Source organism: Vanellus vanellus (genome assembly GCF_965231255.1).
Source record: "Vanellus vanellus genome assembly, chromosome: 2".
Taxonomy (NCBI): Eukaryota; Metazoa; Chordata; class Aves; order Charadriiformes; family Charadriidae; genus Vanellus; species Vanellus vanellus.
The window spans coordinates 60,551,071-60,573,916 of NC_138906.1; the positions used below are offsets into that span (position 1 = coordinate 60,551,071).

General features: G+C 45.1%; 1 protein-coding gene across 1 annotated transcript in view; it reads left to right on the plus strand.

Annotated features, from left to right (window-relative positions):
• EEPD1 (endonuclease/exonuclease/phosphatase family domain containing 1) overlaps nt 1-22,846 on the plus strand; it is a 68,655-nt gene that overhangs the window by 36,906 nt on the left and 8,903 nt on the right. Inside the window, exons 2-3 of the mRNA XM_082479894.1 lie at nt 1,361-1,412; nt 20,282-20,392. Coding sequence (XP_082336020.1) covers nt 1,361-1,412; nt 20,282-20,392 — 163 coding nt within the window. The remainder of the gene's footprint in view (nt 1-1,360; nt 1,413-20,281; nt 20,393-22,846) is intronic.

Below are 22,846 nucleotides of genomic sequence, written 5' to 3' on the forward strand. Positions count from 1 at the left end.
CCTTATTTAGAAGGATATTAAATTAGTTGAACAGGACTTTCCCTTTGTGAACCCATGTTGACCGTGCCTGATTATTGCATTATATTTAAATGTCTTTTAATAGTGTTCAGTATAATCGTCTCCATAGTTTTTTTAGGAGCTGCGGTTGGACTAACAGGTCTGTAGTTCCCTGGGTCTTCCCTCATGCCCTTCTTGTAAATTGGAATAAGGTTGGCTAGCTTCCAGTCAGTGAGGACCTCCCCAGACTCACAAGGCCTTTGGTAGATGATTGAGAGCGGTCCTGCCATAACATCTGCCAGCTCCTTCAGAAGTCCAGGATGAATCCCATTAGGCCTCATGGACTTGTGAACACTCAGCTGATACAGCTGGTCCCTCACAATTTGTGTCCATAAATGGAAGGTCACTGTTCCTACAGTGAACATTTTCCAGTTTCCTACCTGTCCTGAGAGTCCTGCAGCTTGGTGGGGATGCAACAAGGTCTTCTTTTGAAATTCCTTAGCATGGAAGGGATTGGCCTTTTGCGCCACGTGGGGACATGTACAAGTAACTGAAGTTGAAGGAGAATGGATAATTTATAATTACTCATTAAACTAATTATGAAAATATAGGTGTTGTACAAGGTTCTCTTGTATATCTTGATTTGGCTGTGATTTTACCTGTCTTACAGAGCAAAATCCTGCTTAAGTAATTCTCATAGTCATATTGAACTGAACAAAACTCGGTGTGCAGGATGTAGCCCCTAGAGGTAAACTTAGAAAAGAATCAGTTGGTGAAGAAACTTGGTTTTGGTTAGTAAATGGCATTACAATAATGATAATTATTGATTATGTCTCCACCCTGCTTTCAAGCACTTATGCACATTTCCCTCATATCTCCCTCAAATTTCTTGAGCTCTTGAGTCTTAGTTACTGTCTCTCATATATAATATTTTAAATCCCTGGGAGTGACTGTCGTAGGACTCATAGACACCTGTTGATACTGAAGAACAAAGCTGACTAAAACCAAAAGAAATATTTAGAGTCTTTCTCTGTGCTCATCATTCAGAAGATCCTTCAGTGTTAATTTAGGGTATTAAAAATGTAATGATTAATGCAGTTTCTCTGTAAGGTGAATTCTGATACGCTTGTAAGTCGGAAACCAGAAAATCTGTTTGGGACAGCTAAATCAAAGCAAACAGAGTAACACTGGTTCTCTCTTGCTTTAGTTTATTATATCCTGAGCACTCTGTGTATCTGTACCCCTAAAGACATTTATTTGTGAAGTGAGAAGATAAAGAGACCTTCAGTTCTGCTCTTACTTGTGTTTCTGTAATGACTGCACTGGAGTGATTCACTGTTTTTTTCTCTGCTATTTCTTACAGCATCAAGCTTTTGGCTGTGCAGGAGCTGGTCGATAAAGAAGCACTGGAAAAGGTATTTAAAATATATCTAATAGAACCATCATAATGCATGTGTTATGACAGCACTCTTAAAGTCCTATGTGTTAGTTGGGCTTCCTAACTTTATGGAAAATCATGCAGCATAAACCAGGAAATCTCTCTAGCTACACAGCACATGAAGTCAGAGGGGCGATGTTTTGTCCAAGCTGACCGCATGCTTTTGGTATTTTCTGATTTTACAATGGGCTCGGGGTAAGCAGTGCCTCTAGTTTGCCCCACATTAGCTTTCCTGAAATTAGTTCCTTGCTAATGGCTAGGATAAACAAGTGATTTGAACTGACAACGATGAATGTCTGAAGCAGAAAGAGCATCTGAGAGGCCCCTTTTGAGCATCCAGCTGAGGAGAATGGCAGGAAGAAATGCAGTTTAATTTGGTGATGAGAGGATCAAAGCAGCTAGCTACTCAACATCAGCCCTAACATCACTAGCCGAGTATATGGTGCACGTTAGCCCGAGCTCTTCTCCTGGCTGCTTTGCTTCCAGGGAGCTAAGGGATGTGCCATCCATCAACTGTCCTAGGGATGGCAGGGTTTGCAAACAGCCTGCATTCAGCTGTGTGAGGGGCAGAGAGGAAGAGCTGTGTGGAGTTGATGGCTTCCAGCGTACAAGCAGTGTGGTCCTGTTCAGGGGGCGCATCCCCCTGGTCTAGCGTCCAAGGCCTCCTGTTGGCTTAGCCAAGGTGCTGGTGCCGCGGTAGTCTGAGATCCCACCTGCAAAGCCCCAGCAAAACCAGTAGCCACAGAAGGCTGGAGGGTTTGTAAACAATAGAGCCCGGTGTTGCTCTTCAGCCAAGTGTGTTGCAAACACAGCAGTAGCCTATAGATCGTTTCCTTCTGCGTGAAGAACCAAATGTTGTATTTCTTACTGGTTTATGATTTTGCTGGGCTGGAGGGTAGGACCGGACTCCCAGTGCCCCCGCTGAGACTGGTGGGTTCCCTTCACTTTCTGTACCACTTCCTTCATCTGGGAGACCAAGGGACCAGCATGGAAATATGAGAGACTTGGTAGGATTCCAAGAAAACAACTGGATTCAGAGCCTTGCTGGGAAAACTGCTGCCTTATGGCAGGCATTGAGCTGGTGCTGACCCAAGCAGCCCTTCTGTACCCGTGAGTGACCTGGCAAGGCTTGGGGAGGAAGGAGGAGTAGGAAACCTTCTCCTGCCTCGAGCGCATCCTGCCTGTGTGAAGGAGAAGGTCCCGCAGCCCACATGGCCATGGCTACACCTGCTGGGTTCTCTAGAAAATACTGGGTAAAATGAAATGCAGCAGCAGCGGGTGCTTCAGCCTTGTGCTCTGCCACTGACTGGAGATACGTTTCACAGAGGTCCTATGTACAGCGCTGTTAATTCAGGAGGGGCGTCTCTCCATTGGTTTTGGTGAACTCAGATTTTGACCCAAAGAGGTGGGTTTTGTTAAAAGGCAGCGACAGAGGACTGGGCAGGTGGTACTGTAGTTTTCTGCACGCGGAGAAGACACGGTTCTCAACCACTCATTGTGCAAAGCAGGTTAATATTCGCAAATCGTTGTCGTTCGCAGCAGTCGGGCTTCTCTGGCACCTCACATCCTGTACACTTCTCACCTTTCTATCCGGCCTGCAACTCCCTTTGGCCCGAAGCCTCCTAAAACACGGCTTGGCAGGGGCGAGTGACCTCAGGCTGGTGGGAATGGCTGTTTGAGGCATTGTCTGGAGCTCTGCAGGAAGCTCTTCAGAAAGGCTCAGCCTCAGAAAAAAGATCTTTCTAAATTGAGCTCTCTGAATATTTGATATCTGCTTTCATACAATGCCAAGCTTAAAGAATTTAAAAGGCCAGTTTAGCCCTCTGGAAAATAACAGGGTGGAATTATGTAAGTTCAAAGAAACACGCCGATGTTATTTTTTAAATACAGGAGAGGAAAAAAAAGTAGACTAGAACAAAATCCCTTGTTCTGCCTGCTTGCAGAGTCAGGTTTTGAGAACACGTGCTGAGTTTTGTGTTATAAATCACTATTTATCTGCATCATATTGCAGCAATACAGAATATTATTAAATCCTAATATTTTAATGTTCGCTGCAAGATGGATTTTTCTGTTTTTTTGAAGGGAAGTTTCCTTCAAGATAGCTATGGACATTATAACCTAAAAGTGTTTTTCCTATAGGATGCTTTCTAGTCTGTCACAGATGGCTTTGAATTTTTGTCACCTTATTATTTCTAATATTCAATGCCCAGCTTCGAAAGTGGTGTTTTTGATACTTGCACGGAAACTCAGAGCGAGTAGAAGCATGCTGGTGAATGGCAGGGCCCCCCGAAAAGACTTAAGGGCACGCGCTAGCATTTGTGCTGCAGGCTAGCTCCTGTAAATCAAATCACAGTGAAGTTTAGCGCATGTGTAGTGAGTCTCTTGAGAATCGGGGCCTTGAGACGGTACCAGAAAATCACCTGGCACTGCAAAACACAGTTTACCGTCACCTTTTTGAAAGGGGCTGATGGTCTGGGAGGCGAGGCATATGAAGGAGCAGGCTGGGAGAACCTACTTGAACCGTTGGGGTCTTGAGAAGGTGGCAACCCCCTGTGGGTATGTCGCAGAAAGCTTTGCCCTCGTGTAGAGGAGCGCTGCTGTGCTTCAAAGGCCGCGCACCAGTTATTTACCGATTGCTTACAGCAAAAAGGGTTTGATGCCATTCTGACTGTCTTAGATACTTTATTACCTTTAAGTGGTTTTGCCACCTTGAAAATAAACTGATCACACCGTGAGAAGCTTTGTGTCATGCAAAGACTCTATTTGTTTAATTTCCTAAAGCCTAACGTTTTGGTGAATTTGGCCGAAACGACGCTTTAAGCCAAAGATCGACCGCACGTGACTGCATTTACGCCTGGGGTTGCCAAGACAGAAGGGGTGATCGGCTGGGTTTGATTACAGCTCGTCCTGGCTGGAGACAAGCTTGTCTGACTCTTGGATGCTGCTCATCGGCTGGTTTGCTCCTCTGGGGTACCACAGGCGCCTGTAAGCGCTGCAGAAGCGGGGTGCTGCTTGGGGAGCTGGACCCCAGCACCATGCTTGCTGTCGTTAAGAACGGAAAAACGATAATTTATCTCAGTGAAACAAGACCAGGTCACGTAAGAAGGACAAGAGTCTTTACCTGGAGGAAATTCTGGGTCAGAGACGGGCTTGTTTGTGTTTGTTTTGGCCGTAGCCCATCAGACCCGTTCCAGCACATACTCCACGTGAGCGGTCTCACTGGCGGCTTAAAACCAAGCGCGTGCTTACCTGCATTTTGCCTTACCTTGAACCTTCAAATCGGTCTGTTTGCTTCTCCCTGCCCCCTCACTGAGCATTGCCCCCGGCTGCCGCGGGATCGCGTTGCTGGCGTGCCTTTGCTTCAGAAGTGCGGCTGCCGTTTGCCGGGGGTGGTAACGACCGCAGAGGGCGAGCTGCCAAGGGAGGGCTTGCGGTCGTGACAGCCTCGTCCCCGCAAGGGTTCAAGGCCACTGAGGCATTCGAAAGAAGTATCTCAAGCATGCAGGTTTGTTGGCGCTGCGTCCCGCGTGAAGCATCTCTTCCTGTTCCAGAAGCGCAGCTCTGGGAGAGACCCCCAGGGACACTCTTGCCCCAACATGGGGTTTTTTGAGCGCTTTACTCAGTTTAGTTTTTGGGAAGTCCTTAACTGCAGATGAAGAACTCTACTTGGCAAGCGTTAATCGTATTTATTTGGGGAAGGGGAAAAATAATTCTCCTGAGGAACGTGCTGTTTTTATAGTTTAAAAATAAATCTGTTTAAGTAATTAGCAGATTGAACTGCCTAGGCAGGTGACATTTCACACTGGTTGCTGGTTTAGCATTTAAGTCCTTTTCAACAGGCAACAAGTGTGCCAAAAGGATTGTTCTCATTGGTGCCTGATGCCAGTAGGATGTGCAGGAACAGTCCTCCATATTGTAAGAAAAATAAAAACATTCTTTGCATTCTGTCAAATGTTCCCCCCCCTCCCCCCCCCCCGCCTTTCAGGTGTTAACACAGGCTCTTGAATGCATTTCTCCTTCAGAGATGGGTTATTGAGGAAAGTTAAATTATCTGTAGAACAACGCTATATTTAGTAACCCCCTGGCAGCTTTTTATAAGGTAAGCCTGCTTTGGGAACAAGCAACAGTAACCCATTAGTTTCCTATTTGTGTATTAATAGGCAAGTGCATCCGCTGTTACTGGGGATGAGAAAGGACTGTCCACTTGACTCCAAAGGCAGAGCAGTTTGTTGGCTTCTCGTCTGGGAAATGCAAATCGCGTAACCTTGATTCAGCAGTTTGTGAAAGTGTGGTGTTCGTCTGCAAAGTGATGCTTGTTCTGCACGAAGTGGGAAGTGATCTGTCTAGAGCGGCGTGAGAGATAGGCGGGGTGAGCTGAAGCACGGTAGGAGTTGGGGTGAGAATTGTGATTTTGTTCAGGGATGATGTTCTTGAAGTTGATAACTTGCAGCTTAAAAATCAGGATAAGTAACCTAGGTTTCGCTATCAAGGTCTGTCTGTGCCAGTGATGTCACATTTATGCACTGTGAGCTATGTCCAAGAGGTCAGTGAAAAGAGAGTAGAACAAAGTAATTATCAGTAGGCTTACATTGTCTGTATGGGAATTTTCACCTTTATTGGAGAAATTTTGGAGGTCACAAATCAAAAGGGATTGAGTTTTTTACCTGGTGTTCAGAAGTGGAGATCCTGTAGCTGTGAAGCACAGGATATATTAGCTAGGCACCAGGAGAGGCAGCGACGTAGCTTCTATCCATCTAAGTATAGGAAGGGATCCCTTCTGTCTGCTGGCCAAACGTTACATGGTCATCCACTGCGCAGTTCTGCTGGTGTGGACATGAAGAGTTGGGATGACAGAATGAGAAAACTCCGATCAGCCTTCTCCTCCAGATAGATTCTGTCCCCTCCCCCCCACCCTGAGGAGTTATTTCTCTTTCCTCGAAGACAACATCTTTATCCTGTTGAATAAAACGGGAAGTTTAGCACTGTACACAAGCAATCCCTGGGATCCGTGCTCACTTTTTGACTTTTTCCACCTCCCTCAGCAGTACTGATGGGTGGAGTTGTCTCCCATGATGTGGTATTTGTTTCCTGGGTTTCCTCACCTGTAGGAAGGACCAGATGTCTGTATTTGAGAGATGTTCGCTAGATGCAACCTCTTCCCGTCGTGCAGAATTTTCATACTGTGCCTGAGGAATCAATGCACCGCAACTGGGATGACGCTGAGGAGGTGGCATTATTTTAGTAAAAGAAAATTAACCTGTCTGTCATTGATCAGAAACAGCTTTTGTCTGAGGGGAAACGCAATGACTAACGTTGCCCAATTTTACAGGGTAGGACCCAGGAGATGAGGACAAAAGGGACGGCTTGTTTCTTTCTAGTTGCGTCGCTCTAATAGTGCAATTTCGGCTACAGTCAAAAACGAGTTTGTAAAATGCTGAGCTGCGCTGTGCATTCCCTGCTGTAGCCTTCTCCTTTCTACACAGAGCACGGAGAATTTTAACTAGAAATTTGCTTTTGTTTTCTTGATCCAGTGTTCTGTTTCCTCCAGATATTATCTGAACATAAAAAGTATGACGTCAATTGAAGTTCCAGAATTTCCAGTATGAAATGCATCTGCTGGACGTTTTTATTTATCTTTTGTCTGCTTTTGAGTAGATTGAGCCAGATCAGTGTTTAATCGTGATTAAGCCCATTGTAATCTCTGTTCTTTATAAAATCCCTCTCGGAGCAGAGCAGGTTGTTTATTTGTGAAAGGTTATCCCTAGGAGCTTGCTGGTGTGTGAAAAAAGAGGTGCTGTTTTCCATTTGCAGGGGTAGGCATCCGCACATCGCTTCTTGCGTGCATGGATATAAGTACATATGCGTGTGCGTTTGCCAAGGGCAGTTGGAAGTGAGCTATAATATGCCTTGACATTTGTGTCCAGTTCTGGGCTCCCCAGTTCAAGAAGGACAGGGAACTGCTGGAGAGGGTGCAGCAAAGGGCTATGAAAATGATGAGGGGATTGGAACAACTCTCTTCTGAGGAAAGGCTGAGGGACTTGGGTCTTTTTAGTCTAGAGAAAAGAAGACTGGGGGGGGGGGAGGGGGGGGTGTCTTATCAATACTTACAGATACCTAAAGGGAGGGTGCCAGGTAGATGGGAACAGTCTTTTTTCAGTGGTGCCCAGCGATAGGACAAGAGGTAATGGGCACAAACTTGAATATAGGAAGTTCCTTCTTAACATGAGGAGGAACTTCTTTACTTTGAGGGTGGCAGAGCACTGGCACAGGCTGCCCAGAGAGGTTGTGGAGTCTCCCACTCTGGAGACATTCAAAACCCGCCTGGATGCCGTCCTGTGCAACCTGCTGTAGGTGACCCTGCTCTGGCAGGGGAGTTGGACTAGATGATCTCCAGAGGTCCCTTCCAACCCTGACCATTCTGTGATTCGGTGACATGGAGTACTTGGTCACCCGAGGCCATTTATCTGGCCCATTACCGTTTCTTCCACGAGCACCAAGTGGCTGGTCATGCAGTCAATGCCACCCTTGCAGGCAAACGTTATTCCCTGCATATATTTGTGTGTGTGTATATGTTATTCCCATGCACTGGCATGGGAGCTACCATCATTGTCTCCTGAAGGAAGAGCAGAGAAGGGCTGGTGACACCCACCCCTGCAGGGTGAGGGTCTGCCATTGCTGTCTGAGCTCTGCAGCTACTGGGGTTGGACCACCAAGAATGTGTCTGTTGGCTGTGCAGCCAAAATATCCCACACTGTTGCTGCTGTTCAGCGTTTCGGAGAGTGCAATCACGCAGCAGTCCCAGAGAGGTAGGGAAGAGTTGTGGTTATCCTTGGTTTATGGAGGCATGCTGGAGTTACAAGGAAATCATGTGATTTTGTCAGTCACCTAAGATGACCGACTCCGAACAGAGTTGGGAAGTGGACCTCAGTCCCCTGAGTCCCAGGCACTCCTCTAGTGCCAAGACGGTCTTTCCTCTGTGGTGTGAATTGTTTCGGCGTGTACCCCAGAAATGCAGTTATTTCAGGCCTGAGTCTTTGTGCACATATTTTTAAAAGCTGTAGTCCTCCTGTACAGCGTGAGCCCTGTCTGGAAATCTTGCTTCGCTTCGGAGCTATTGATTAAAAAAGATTATAAGGCAATTGGCAACGAATGAATTAGTTGCTGTAAATGAGTTATATTTACTGCCTGTTCTTAGAACTGTCCTTTCCAGAAAGAGGTTGACCTCTTTGAAACTTAAGTACATTTGGATGTCCTCTAGAGTCAGATAAGGAAACATCAGTCTCGCTTTCAGAGAGCAGGAAAAGGAGACATAGGCTTGGCCACTGACTCACTTGGCACATTTGATCAATCTCTTCCAGCCCCGTTGCTGCCTCATTTTTCTGTTCCCCATTCCCAGAGGAGAGGTGGAATCAAACCTCTCGCTGTACCCTCTGCCTAATTCAGCCTTGGGACAGACTTCTGCATAATTCATCAGCTGAAGTAAGTTCTCCTGCCCTGTTCCTTCAAAGCCACCATGGAGTCAATGATTGACCACTTAGAGTAAAATTATCCAACTGAGTTTATTTTAATTATTTAATTCTTTTTCTCCCATTATTCTCTATTGCTTACCCTTTGGCTCTCTCACCCCCTTCCTATATTTCCCCCTATCTCTTTCCCTTGTCTTGCTTGTTTATCTGAGTGCAGGTAATACTCAGGGGCGCAAAGTCTTTTTTTTCAGACTTCATTCCCTGGGGTCAAGAAATCTCAGGGTGAAGGAAAGTATAGCTGTTATTGTGAAGGAACCATTCTTGGCTGAGTGGAGCCAGAAACCATATTGACACCATTTCTTACAACATGGGAGGCTTCTTTGGGATTATCCCATTCACTGAATTGACTTAGGAACCCTGCAGCTATACGGTATTTGCCTCTGGCCTTTCACTTCTTTTCCCCCTTTCTGTCTTCTAGGAGGGATCTAGATGGCTAGAACTTTAAGGAGATGCATCAGTAGACCTTATAGCTCTGGCCAGCTCCATGATCATTTCAGTGGCTCTCCGCAGGGAACCGACGACTACTTTGTCTTTCCAGGCCCCTCTACTGCAAACTGTTGTCAAGTGGTCAGCAGCGTTGGAAGCGCAGGCTCTCGTCTACGAGTATGTCAGGCATCTTTGATGCTAGTTGGATTTATTTTTTCCTTTAGTTGCATTGCCTGTCTCCTTTCTGATGAGGATTGGACTTCAATTAAACAAAACACTAGAAGCCATGCAATACACATCACTGGGAGCCATGGAGAGCACAGGTTGTTCTTAAAATGCTGTCCTTTAGGAGGTGCCGTCTTCTTCCCTAGAGCATGACTGTGCCGCTCTGAGAAGTGGTGGTATGGAGACTGCTTGTTATACTAGCTTGGCATTCTTTTGTGAGGCATCTAGTCCTATCCCTGGACAGAAGCCAAACTTATCCATTAGTAAAATTATTTTCTACACTTCCAGAACAAGGGGGAACAGAAAATATGTGTGTACAAATGCTGGCATGTGTTTAAGTTTTGTTTATGGGTGGTAGAAGTAATAAGGGTCCTTAGTCAGGCCTTTTTTTCCTGGCTTTCTTCTAGAAGATGGCAGAAGGCAAAGCAAGTTCATAGAACAGGGCCAGTTCTGAATAGTCAACAAATTTGGGGAAGGGTGGGGGTTTTCTTCCTTTTTAATAGATTGACACAGCAGCAAGTGTGTTTTAATGTAAGTCCAAATAGTTTTTGGGCAGTTCATGTGGATTAAGAAATGCATATGCTGTCTATGGGGAGCCAGAGTCCATTGCATCTGTAAGAGCAGAGCTTTGGTCAGGGTTGGAGAACAGTCCTGTAGACTCTTTGGAGGGCATGCTAGTGAGTGAAGACAGAAAACTCATGCAAACCTATAAATAAAGAATGTGCTATTTCTAGGAGGAATCAGTGTCAAATTGGGCTCTTTAAATTAAGGGCTAGAGGTGTGAAAAAGAATGTAGACACGTATGAGATTTTTTTAAAAAAGGTGAGATGACATGTCCTGATGCTAGCAGCCTGGGAGAGATCCTTCTAATAATAAGTGTCAAAAAAAAAAAAAAAAGCAATGGAGTAGAATATGAGACAGATTTAAATAATTTTACAGGAGGTGGTACAGTGTTCTGTACGGTGGCATAATCAATGCCTGAAGGAAGAATAAATATTTGAGTCTGGCAATGGTTGTGAGTCATATTATATATTTTTCTCTTCCTTGTTTTTATGTTCATACCACGGGAAAGAATACTTGCTCTAAGCAGAGATGTAAATCAGTTGGGGAGAACATTAATACTAGCAGTAGGAAAGAAATGGATGGAAGGAAAATGCCTGGTGAATAACTATTTTTGATGCAAGGCTCTGTAGAGGTGGCCAAGCTGTGACCTTGTAGTAATGAGGGCTGTGCCTTTTTCCTTGTGCCACAGCGGTTTCCTTAACACACTGCTCTTATTCTTCTCATATTGCACATCAGCACCATCCATCTTTACCGCCATGTATATGCCAGAAGTGCACATTTAAAAAGACAAACCCAAAACCTACAAAAAAACTCAACTCGCTTGCTAACACCTCTGGGACTGAGTAGATTTTTGTCATGGGAATGGAGAGAAGACCTAGTTATCTTAAGTATTTAAGCAGTTTTCTTTGATTAATAACATTCAAAACTGTGATTTCCCTGTTCCCTTTCGGGTTCATTTGTTCTTCTGTTGTATTAGTAAATTGTTTTCCCCTCCTCTGGTTGAAGGCAATGTGTAGGTAAGGAGATTCAGATCCTGGCAAATCAATATAGCTCACTGGTTGGCTGATTGTTTGTTTGTTTTGAAGTTGGTGAACAAGAGACTATTATCGCTTTGGGGTCTCATGTTTCATAGGATGATTTTTCTATTAGGGGCTAGGTTCTGATAAACTGATTTTGACCTCATGTAGTCCCAGTGGTTACTGGGTGAGTAAGGTTGTACGGTTTTATAGTTGTATGGTTTTACATCACACCGCAGAAATCGATTCCTGGGTTTCGTGTTTCATGAGAAAAGAATCAGCCCAGGGATTAAATGAAAAAAAAAAAAAAAAAAAAAAAAAGATGGGTTCCCAGGAAGCCACTGATTCCTGGTTGCCCGGTGCCTTATATCTAGTCCCAATGGACACACAGCTTCAGTCTCCTGTACCTGCAGCACAGTCCATGGCCGTGCAGAGCGGGGGCCGTAAAAAGTCAAAATGAGGTACATGTGCTGTGGGTCGATGTGCAGTAGCTCAATTTGTGCAAGACTTGGATCCCTCCATGTCAGTTACTGCTTGAAGCAGTAGCTGTAGTAATACACTGAGAGTGGTATTTCTAAAATATCTGACGCCACGTCGCTCTAGTAATCTCAATGATACCTTCCCTAAGCATGCACCTCTGTTCCCAGAGAGGGGTATTTCTGGTGGCAGAAGATGCAGCAAAATCCAACTTGTCTTCTTCCTTTGGAAATAATGAGTTGGGGAAAAAAACTTGGAAAAGCACCTGAGGACTTACAGCAGACAACATAGTAATAAGTGAATAATTCAGTCATGGGGTGGCTCTGATTTTAGCACGGCTAACCAGTTGAGCAGACTGTTTTATGACAACGTAGCACGCGTTTGAACTCAACCACTCATTGCTCGTAAAAGCAGCTTGATGAAAAAGATAGCCTCATAGTCATAAGGGCTTTTTTTTATTCTTCTTTGTATCACATCAGTTCCCTTAGCATGCCATTATTGCCGTTAATGATTATAGTGCCTACTTATGCAGAATAAAACAGTCTCTTGAAAAGGCTTCAAGAATAAATTGCAAAGATTTGTGACCATCCTTGACAACCTCTTGAGCCTTAATTCCTGTATTGTGTTTAAAAATAAAAAAAAAAAAAAGTCCCTAAGGGTACGAAAAGAAGTAGCCAGGAAATGTCTTCTGCAAAATAAGTCTGTCCCATGAAGTACAAGGAAACAGCTCAGCTTGTGAATGAAAACGAGACATTAAGCACCCACAAAACTTCTCCAACATGGAGGCTGGCAAATATGAGTGCTCTCTTCCATAGAGAAAGGGCAGCATAGATTTCCACTAAGTTTCCACTAAGCATGAGTGAAGACAACTTCCCATTAAATAGCAAACTGGCTGAAAGTTGTTACGTATCCCATCTTGACAGTACATAGTTAAGCATCCCATAGTTCTTCAGTAGTTGCCCCACCACTTAAAATGTGTTAGGGGAGCTATTGCATTGCCTCTTTCAGTTGTTGTTTCGCTGCTCTGCACCAAAGGTTTCCATGTCTTCCTTTTGAAGATCTATAAAAAGACATTGTTTATATAAATAATCACTTTTGTTTAGGATGAAGGTAGGAGAACATGCCAGTGAATGATCTGCATTGTTGTCCCGGGAACACTATGATTAAAGGGGAGCAGAGAACTGATTTTATGGGCTACAGTCTGTTTTTTTAATCACATATTCAAAACTAAAGAAAGTAATTTCCTCTTAGATATTACAAAGAATTAAGCAGTTGAGTGACTGTGGTAAGCTGTAATTCATCCGGGAGAGCAGTGTAGAAATTCACTGCTAAATTTTTCCAAAATAAGTACTCAAAAAGGAAAGCAAATAACTTGGGAGTACAAACTTACGCTCCCACCACTCCCCAACTGATCCTGATTAAAAAAAAAAAAAAAACAAAAAAACCCTGATTTGATTCAAACAGGTTCGTATATGGAAACAAATCATTACACATTTTTCATAATTGAGATAATGTTAGGCTTATCAGCATAATTGTTTCCCGCACATTCATGAAGCACAATGGGTGAGTAACACAACAGCGGCAGGAGAGAGGCGCGTGTCCAGCTGGATTCACATCCGCGGCCTGGTTCAAAGCAGGGCCAAGCTCGTGAAGGGGCTCAGATAACTGACGCGGGAAACGATGCCTCCAGTTTGAAGAACCTTCCAATCCTGCCGAGCATCATGGAGCTGCTACCTAACCCCAGGGGGGCCTAAATGACGGTGTCCGCTGATGCTTTGCTTTCACGCTCCTCAGGTAAGCAGAGCGGTGCTTCTCTGCGGACCCAGAATTACCCCCATCTTGAAGCAGGCAGAGCGGCCGTGGACAACTGCGCTTCTAGCCTATGTGTAGTTGGGCTTGAAAAACGAGCCTTCCTCATCCTCTCTCCTCTGAGGAGCTCAGTCTCAGAGTTTTCTTTTTTTAAGTATTAAGCTTAGAAGTGGGCTTTGCGGCAAAGCTGGGAATTGGGGTCACCGGGCAGCGAGGCTGCAGTGCAGTAAATGTTTGCTCTCCGGTCCGTAACGTGGTGCCTGGAGCACTCATTTCGGAGCTGAGTGAGAATCTGATCCTCAGAGGATGGAAAGCCTTTCTCTGTGGGTGTCTGTCTGAATTACGGGGATGCTCTTTAAGAAGCAGAAGCAGCACATTTTCCAGGAAAAAAATGAGTCGTGCTTGAGTTAATGAAAAAGCCATCGGTGCCTTCAGAGGGACCAGGACTTGAGACCCCAGTATATATGCATGTTATCGCAACAAATGAGCTTTGTATATCCATAGCATGCAAAGGCTGAGGAGATGACTGTGCCTATAGGTGCTGTATTATTTCTGAAGAAAGACACTGTTTGAGGATTTGGCTATCCTGAAGGGCTCTGCTTTCATTTCGCTGCTCGCAACGAGTTAATGGAGCGCTTTGAAGGATGCGTTAGTGTGTGTGAAGAATGTGGAGGATGGCAAGGATTTACTCTGTAGTCAATCTGAATGTTTTGATTTAGCTCTAGGAACAGTAAACAAGTACATAAAGGATGGGAAGGTATTGCCCCAGCTCTCAATGACCCAGTACAAACAGGACACGCTAGCGTGGCAGAAGAGGCAGATAAGCTTTCCAGGAGTAATTCTGTGGCTGCTGCTCTTTCCATAGATTGGTTCCTTATGTGTTTTTTTTTTTCATCCTAGAAATTTTCTCCTAAACTTTTTATTATTTCTTCAGCTCTGACTGCTTTGTAGAATTATGTACAATTAGGTAGAAGAGGGAGAAGTAGAGAACTTTTTCCAATGCAAATGTATAGATAAGGCTGAGACTGAAACAGATTCCCCGGGGGGGTTGTTTTCTTTTGAAAACACTCATCATTATCTGTCTATCAGACCCCCATCCACCTGCCAAGTTTTATTTGCCTTTATGTAATATCAGTACTTGAACAACACAAGCAATAAATATTATGCAATCTTTAATGAAGTCTTCCTAGAAGGGACTAGTTGAATGTTATATCTTAACACAGGGCCACCACGACTTTCCCTCATGTTATTTATATGGTTCCTCTGAACAGAGTTTGTGAGTGCATCCCCCACGCCAGCGGGTCCATCTATGTCTTGTGTGTGCATTTTTTGGCTACTTCTGCAAAAGGGAAAAGGATACGCTCGAGGGAAAGGCAAACAAGCAATGAAGGCCTGAGACAACACTGTGGTCGATGGGAAATGGGATCCAACATTGAGTCACTTCCCCGTTTCCTTCCCTGCTGTTCCACTTGGTTATAGGAGAATCCAGATGTAACTGAAAGGCCTGATGCTCCTCTGTGTCCCCTTCCATAGTTGCTCCTGCCTGTGGGAGGTGGATGCAGCGTTGTTGGGCTGCAGAAGTGCGCTGAGCATCCCGGCCCCGCTGCGTCTTGCGTCCCCTCTTGACTTGCCTTGCCCTGCCACATGTGGCTGCAGCAGGACAACTGTCCTGAAGTCTTTGACTGTACCTTACCCCTACCTCAGTAGCCAGTTCAGCAAAATACAGCACCCACAAGTCTCTCCACCCCCTAGCCCTTCCTCTTCCTCCTCGCGAACGCGATCTAACGAAACACTCTTCTTCTGGAGTGTCGGTGTTAAACCAGGGCGCTTTACTAAAATCCAAAGGCGTTGATTTCAAGTTCGCAGAAATATTTGTAACTTTTCTGCTCCTGGCTTTCTAGGTCAGGCTTCATTAGGATGCACCAACTGTAGCTGTGTCCTGTACGTGGTAGATTGGATTAGGATTACAGGTATTCGAGTCTGCTTTTTTCAATTGGAAATAAAAGTACATTCCACTCGGATGAATAAATAAAAGAAAGGATAATATGCATTTAATTCCAGGAACGTGATTTTTAATGTTTACAATACCCAGTGATGGAGAAGGGAAGGCGCATATATATATTAAAGGGTGGATTAAAAAAGAGCAGTGCCAGATGGTCTCATGAAGCCACTGTCAATTTTCTCATATCTTCTATCAGAAATATATTAGATCATGTTTCAGGGTGGGAGTTTTATTGGAGAGGGTTGGAGGGCTTCTCCTTAAGTGCCACTGCAGAATTTACAAGGTGTATCTTAGAGCTCTTCTGTTTACCCTTTCCTGAAGAACCAAGTCCATCACTGGGAGATGCTCTGTAGCACAGAACAGTCCTTAACTCCCTGTTTTCCAGCCCATGACCTACACACTCCTGCGGTCCATGAAATACTACTAAGAGGTGCCTCAAAAGTAGCAGGAAAGTGAGCCCACTACCACAGGACTTCAATTTTTCATGCACAGGTACAAATTTCTACTTCAAGGTTTATCCAGGATCTACAATTTGAAAAAAAGGTGGTGAATTTTGACCTAATAATATAGTTCAACATCTTTTTTTGCTGGTCAGGGTCTCCTTTTCAACTATTGTCAGCTCCCACACTTGAACTCCAAGTCTCTTTCACCACAACGGTGTCAAATCTTTGACACCTCAACATAGCTGAAATTATAAGGAATTGATAGAAGTTTCGTATGCATCTCTGGTGCTCATTAAAGCTGCTTCCTCTAGTGCCTGTTAAAAATAAAGGAACTGTGTGTATGTGACATTTAGAAATGGAATGTTTATTCCCTAGCTCTCCTCTCTTCTCTTGGTTAAGGGGAACCTTTGCTTTGGTGAAGTAAGTTGTTGTTTACCTTTACTGCAGTGCCCTTTTGGCCTGAAAGCTTCTGTGGTAATTAACCAAAGAAGACAGTTAATTGCTTTGAGTGCCTTTCTAAAGTTCAGGCAATGATTACTGAGATGTACAGTGCCATAACAACAGGCTCACCCTGGAAGCTCCTCCTCACTGTTCCTTCTCTCCTCGCCCTCCTTGCAGCCTCTGCTCTGATTCCAGGTCTGAAATGAAAGTGTCCTCTAAAGAGGAATCACTGGCTAATAAGAAATGTGTAATTTATTAAGCCCTAAGATGTTCTTTTCCTGGGTCACATTTAGTTTCCTCAGGGTTTAGGAGTAGTGCGCCCTCTTTTCGAGCAAAAGATGCTTCGCCTCATGGGAGGTCGCTGGCTCAAGTGTGGTCTCCAGTGCTGGTACTCTAGGAGTAACACTTGACAGGCAAAGGTGTTCAGCACTGAGTGGTGTCGTCATCTGGAAGAGATGACCCTGCGGTGCCTGGTTTGGGACTAGCAGCAGCACAAATAGCACCCCAAAAGAAAACAAAAGTTAGCCAGGGCATCCTGAACAAGAAGTGGTGACTTCTGCTTGTGAGCTCCTGCAGGGTGCTTGCTGGCAGCTCTCCTAGCGTGCAGAGGTACTGCACTGGAAGAGATTTAGCTTCATACCCACATTAGATGCTCTTGCTGGCAGTGCTTGGAGTGTCTTGGGGAGGCAGGCAGGTCAATCTGTAACTCCCTTGTGATCTCCAGCACGTACCAGCCCACCATATGTTCTTCTTCCTGCTCCCAAATTAGTCCAAGACCCTTTGCCTTCCCCTCTCCAGTCCCTCCTCAAATGTGCATTTCCCCAGCTTCTTCCAAACACCCTCCTTTCCAGTGTCAGTGATACACTCATTCCTGCACCCATCTCTGCTTCTGAAAGGGCTGGAAGCAACAGGCACCGGCTCCTTATCAGGGTGGACAAAGAGCAATTACATCTTTGGATCCTCCCTTCTTGGGAAAATGACGTTTTGCTGATGAGGAAAGGGCTTGTCCCAGTTCCTGGGGTGGTGGCCCTTGTTGGCGCCTTGCATGCCAGGTGGGGACAATGGGCAGGTACCTGGCACGAGGGGGTTGACCTCTCAAGAGCAGAGGCTGCTCTTTGCCCAGAGCGTGCCTGGAGCTTGGTGCTGCCACGTTCCTGCTCCCCGGCAGCACTGCCTATCCCACGAAAACCAGCACCCAGCCGCAAGAGAGACCGCGGCGGCGTAGGTGCAATACAGGGAGTCCTTGTTAATAAGCCTTGGTGCTGGTATTATGGTCTGTGGCTGAGCGTTGACTCGGTATGTGTAGGATTTAATGAAGAAGCTGATTGAATTTCAGGAAACTTGCAGCCTGAAAGGATCTAGAGAAAAGCAAAACTGGAACTTTTTTGGTAAAAAAAAAAACATTGTTCTGACTGACTGAGATTTTAATTTTGATTTTTTCTTTGCCACTTGAGGAACTCCTCCTCAAAGGGATTGGCGTACCTCTAACTTTGTTTTGCAAAGGAGAAAAGGCATTTTTTTCATTCCAAATGTGGGCTAGGACCTTGTCTGTATATTTTTACTGTACGAGGGAAAGTGTAATGTTTGACGTTGGGTTTTGTGGGCAGAACAACATGCTTTGAGAAATGCCCCTCTCACTTCAGCAACAAAAAAACCCATGACCTAAGCAAGTATGCTGTCACAGCTTCAAAATTTGTGAGCCTGTAAACCCTGGAAAATGGGCACAGATTAAAGTCAGCTGCTGTAGGCCAAGTGCTCCATTGCTGCAACCGTACCCAGAACAGGCTGATGGCTTTTTTCTCAACAAACCGTGTATTTGTCATCTTTTTGTTTGAACAAAGTTAAATCAAGGCCTGGAAAAAAAAAAATCAATTTGGAGGAAACAAAATATTCAAACTAGTCGACTACAGATGCTCTTTTTAATAAAGTGATGGCTTCTTTAGGATTTATTCAGCGCTGTCATACCCTTTGTGCTGGCTGGGCTTCCTGGGCAGCTGCAACCCAGAGATAAGTTAACTCTTTTGTCAGGTTAGAGTTGAACTCCTAATTTCAACAATCTTTCTTCTGCTGATTTGAGTTATTTAAATGTTAGAAAACTCACTCACCAAATTCACGCTGTTGAAAGTCACTCAGAATGACATCAGGAATGAATAATTCTTGCTGCCGTGGTTTATTGTGTTTATTAGGGTAGTCAGTTGAGAGCAGAGCTCTGTTCCCAGGCCGTGCAATCACCCGGCGTGCCTCCTCGTTTAGTAAGTCAGCCCAGCCCTAGCGCTGCCTGAAGGTATATAGCAGAGAATAACACGGTGTGTTAATGGGGCATCTTGGATAAGAAGCCCCAGCCAATCTCTGCATTTCAGAAAACTGCTTTAAAAGGTGTGCCAAGCATTTTTGCTTCGGGTGTGCAACCAAAATGACTCTCAGCCTTCCGAGGCAAAAAAGGGTTGCTGGGTTGCGTGTATCCGAGAAGTCAAGGCTTACAGCTTCAGCCTCCGGGATGCTGAACTTGCAGACAAGAGCAGGGTTTGATTTTTATTTTTGAAACAAAAGATAAAATAAACATGAGAATAGCTGTCCCATCGTTTTGGTGATACCCGCGTAGGAAACGCTTATATCCGTGCAGTTTATCACTGTAGCTCTTTGAACTGTGTTTGGCATGTCCCACTGCAAAGAGTCACTGTGTACAGGAGGTTCTTGTTTGCCTTGAAAATCCTTCTTGGTTAAATTGCTGCTTGATTTGGAGTGGCGCTCTGGATACAAGATTTTGTCTGAGGATACGCTTTCACTGGAAAAACCTCTGCGTTTCAGCACAGTTTCTCCTGTGTCAGATGTAACGAAGTGATGCGCAGTGAAAGTCCCGGTTGCTCTTTCGCGGCGATGTGTTTTTCCCGAGCCCCTTTCCCCGGAAAGCAGCCTCTATGGCTCTGACTGTGTGCTGGGACACATAAAGTTGCCAGAGTGCTGTGGCTGTGGCCAGGAAGAGGAAAGCCTCTGGGGAACATCAGAAGGATCTGCTGGATCTGTGTGCAAGTGTGCAGCCGATCCTTTTGCGCACAGGGAGTTTCAAGCATCCAGAAAACATCTGTCTTAATATACCATGTAGTGGTATACAGTGCTATTATATCATCTGTGATGTATGCGCAGCTGCAAAATGCCGGGTGGATATGTGACAGCCGTTCTTTTAACAACATTTCTGGAAAGGCCAGAAACTTTAGACAGAGTTCCCGCAGCAGTTACGGGGTTTGCCTCTGGTACGTGTTTTATGGTTGCGATTTATTACTTTCTCATTGAAAAGCAGATGTTGAAACATACCCTACAGTATTAAGAATCTCCTTCCTCCAATCTATCATCTGTCCTGCAGCGTGCCCTTAGGCATGATAATTTGTTTGGGGTTCTTTAGCCTAAATGCTCAGCTTCTTTGCCATCAAGGTACTTGTCCCTCAGCTCTCCGCTCACGCTGAGCCCAAAATGAGGTGAGGAGAAAGGTCCTCCTCTCATCTCAGCGCTGCCGGGGACCCACAGTCTCCCTGGGGTAAAGTCAGAGGAGTCTTAACCCCAAAACGGCAGCTATTGAGCTTGGCCTACACCCTTCCTCTTGTGTTGTGCTGACAGCCTCGGTCCTGAGGGAGAAACGTTCTACTCGTAGCACATGCACTGAGTTACTTTAATTTTTATTTATCTCCAAGTAATGCCCAGTCGGGGGTGAGTCAGGCTTGGGATGTGGCCCGGACCACCTCCTTTGGGAGCCTTCAGGGAAGGGCAGAGAGCACAGCCTGCGCCCCGCGCTGTGTTTTACCAATGCCTCGCTATATGCTTTATTTTGCAGGTCTTTTTTAAACACTGCAAAGCTGATCGTGGTTTGTTGTTATGTTTTTTTTTATTATTTATTTTTCCCCCCCTTTCCTCTCTCTCCCTAGTTTTGTACGGAGCTGAACCAGCCGACGCTGCCAAACATCCGCAAGTGGAAGGGCCCCAGAGGATGTTGGAAGGGTGTTGTTTCCGAAAAACCCTCGGGCCAGCTACACAAGGTACATTAACCCCTAAGTCTGAACTTTGGCTTTGCTTTTTCCCCCCTCCCCCCTCTAACCAAGGACATATTTTGAATGTTTAAGGCAGAACATTTTGCAAGTCTTTTTTTGGCAAGGTTTCCACCTCTTGTTTTTTAAGCTGACTGTTCCTATAGCTTTCGAGTTGAACTTGCAATTGATTTTTTGGAAGAATTATTTTCCTCAGCCCGTGGCACACTTGTAAGGAGGAAGAGGGGTGTGTTTGGGGGAAGGTATGGTGGATAAAAACAGTATAGAAATACAGAAGAAAGGCTACACACTTGGACAAGGAAAGCATCCTTGGTTTTGCCTCTGGCAGGCTGCGGTACTTTTGAATTTTTTTGTGCTACTCAGCTGAGCTCGTGCCCTAGCACAGCACCGGCTGGTGTTTGGAAGAGCTCCCCATTTTCCTCATTTGCAAGTGAAGACCCCACGGAGGGGCCGTGCAGCCCACCATCCTCACCTCGCAGAGGAGCTTCTCTTGCGCGTTCCCCAACGTGCCCTCCACAGGTATTTTCAGATATGCTGCGGACTCCGTTTGAAATCAGCACTGTGCTGCACTGAGCTTTTCCCTGCAGCATCTTCTGCTGTAGGAAGATATATATATATATATATGTACTGCAGTGAGGTACTAATTTATAAGGTGGTGACAGCTGCACCTGCTACCCTTGACAGTATTCAAGGTGTCCAGCTACGTTGGGCTGGACACCACTAACAGTGCCCAAAAGCGATAGTATCTCCCAAGGGAAATATCTCTTTTTTTCCCTTTAAGTATGCTAACGAGGTTTCAGAGCAAGGGCCTCCTCGGGCTCCAGCCTGCTGTTGCTGAATGGGATCATTTTCACGATGCGATCATTGCAGCGTGGATTTTGTTGTGGGGTGGAAGCAGGAACCGAGACCTGTCCTGTCCTGCAATGAATGGTGCCTAGCAGTACCCGGGGCTGTCTTCGTCTATTCTGAGCACTGTCGTTATTAAAGACATGGCTGCAGTTGTATCCCGTAATCACGCTGCTTAGAATCCATGTTTCCTTAATCTGGCTTTTCCAGATCAGGTTGCATCACCGTTCGCTGGTTTTGGACTGATGATTTGGGAGGTGCACCTCCTTTTATTGCCCTTTGAGTAAAACCCAAGAATGAGGAAAAACAACCAACACCAAAACAAAGCCCAAACCAAAACCCACCACCCAAACAGCACAAAGCTTGGACCCTAGCTACCACTAGAAGGACACGGAGGGCCTGAATGTGTCCCAGGTTTAACACAATTCACACTTAACTCTGATGTAGAGCGCAAATCCCCTTTAGGACATTTTAATTCCTGGCCGGAGTTTTCCTTTGGGATCTCTTGCTAGGCCAGATCATTAAAACACTGAATTTAAAAAGCTGTGCAAAGTTGTCAAAGTTGTTCCCTCTGTTTTTTCTTTTTTTTTCCAAGAATTATTAATAATTTTCTCTGAGTTTCTGTGTTAGATCCAGAGTCTTCATTCAGTTCTTTCTTGAGCTGTATTTCCAAAGAGAACAGTGAAAGTTTTGACTATGAGCTGAGTAAATAAAAATCATCATTTACCTTGTTTTACTGGTAGGAATGTAAGGATGAATGTTTCCCAAAATGATGGGAGAAGTCTGTGGCCAAGCTAAGAATGGAAATGTTACCTACTGACTCTTCATTTTTTGCTGCTTTAACAGAAATCTGGCTGTGCTGGAGAACCCTCCACTAAGCCACAAAGTCTCTTCTACCCCTTGGGTTAGTTAATGGGTTCATCAGGTTTGAACATCATAGCGTAGCCCTCAGCATATAGCATCTGCAGCACAGGCTGATCTCAGGATGCTATACAGGGCTAAATAATGCAAAATGGTGGATGGTGCATCAGGCACATCCCAGGCCTTCAACCAAGCAATGACTTTTGTCCACCGGGCTGGTGTGCAGCCTGGAGCCAGGTGATAGTGGGCAGCTGTTAACAGCTGGGTTATTCTGCCATATCTTTTCCTATAGCAGTTTTCAGGCTTTAGACTTCCGACTGGTGGAATAGTTTTGTCAGTATTTTAAAGATGAGTTATCTAAAGGATCTACCAAAGGATTTCAGCCAACCTTATTACTTTCAAGGCTCACGGGAAGTCAGCAGAGCAGGTAACACTTGTTTATCACAGCTGAAATGGAAAAAAGTCATCCTTGCGATGGATTTAACTACAACTCGCTAAGGGAAGCGGGTTTGAATGATACCAAGGAAAATGGTGTCTGAGTGATGGGAGGAGAGGCTGACAGGCTTCGAATTAGATACTGCTGCTGTGCAACCGGGGCAGGCAGCTTTCTGAAAATGCCAATTCCACGTCCTGAAGTAATCAAAAAAACCCATGCAGCGTGATAGAAACAGAGCTGAAAGGAGCGGAGAGCTGAGCGTGAAACGTTCGAGCTGGAAAAAAGAGAGAGAAGATTGACGG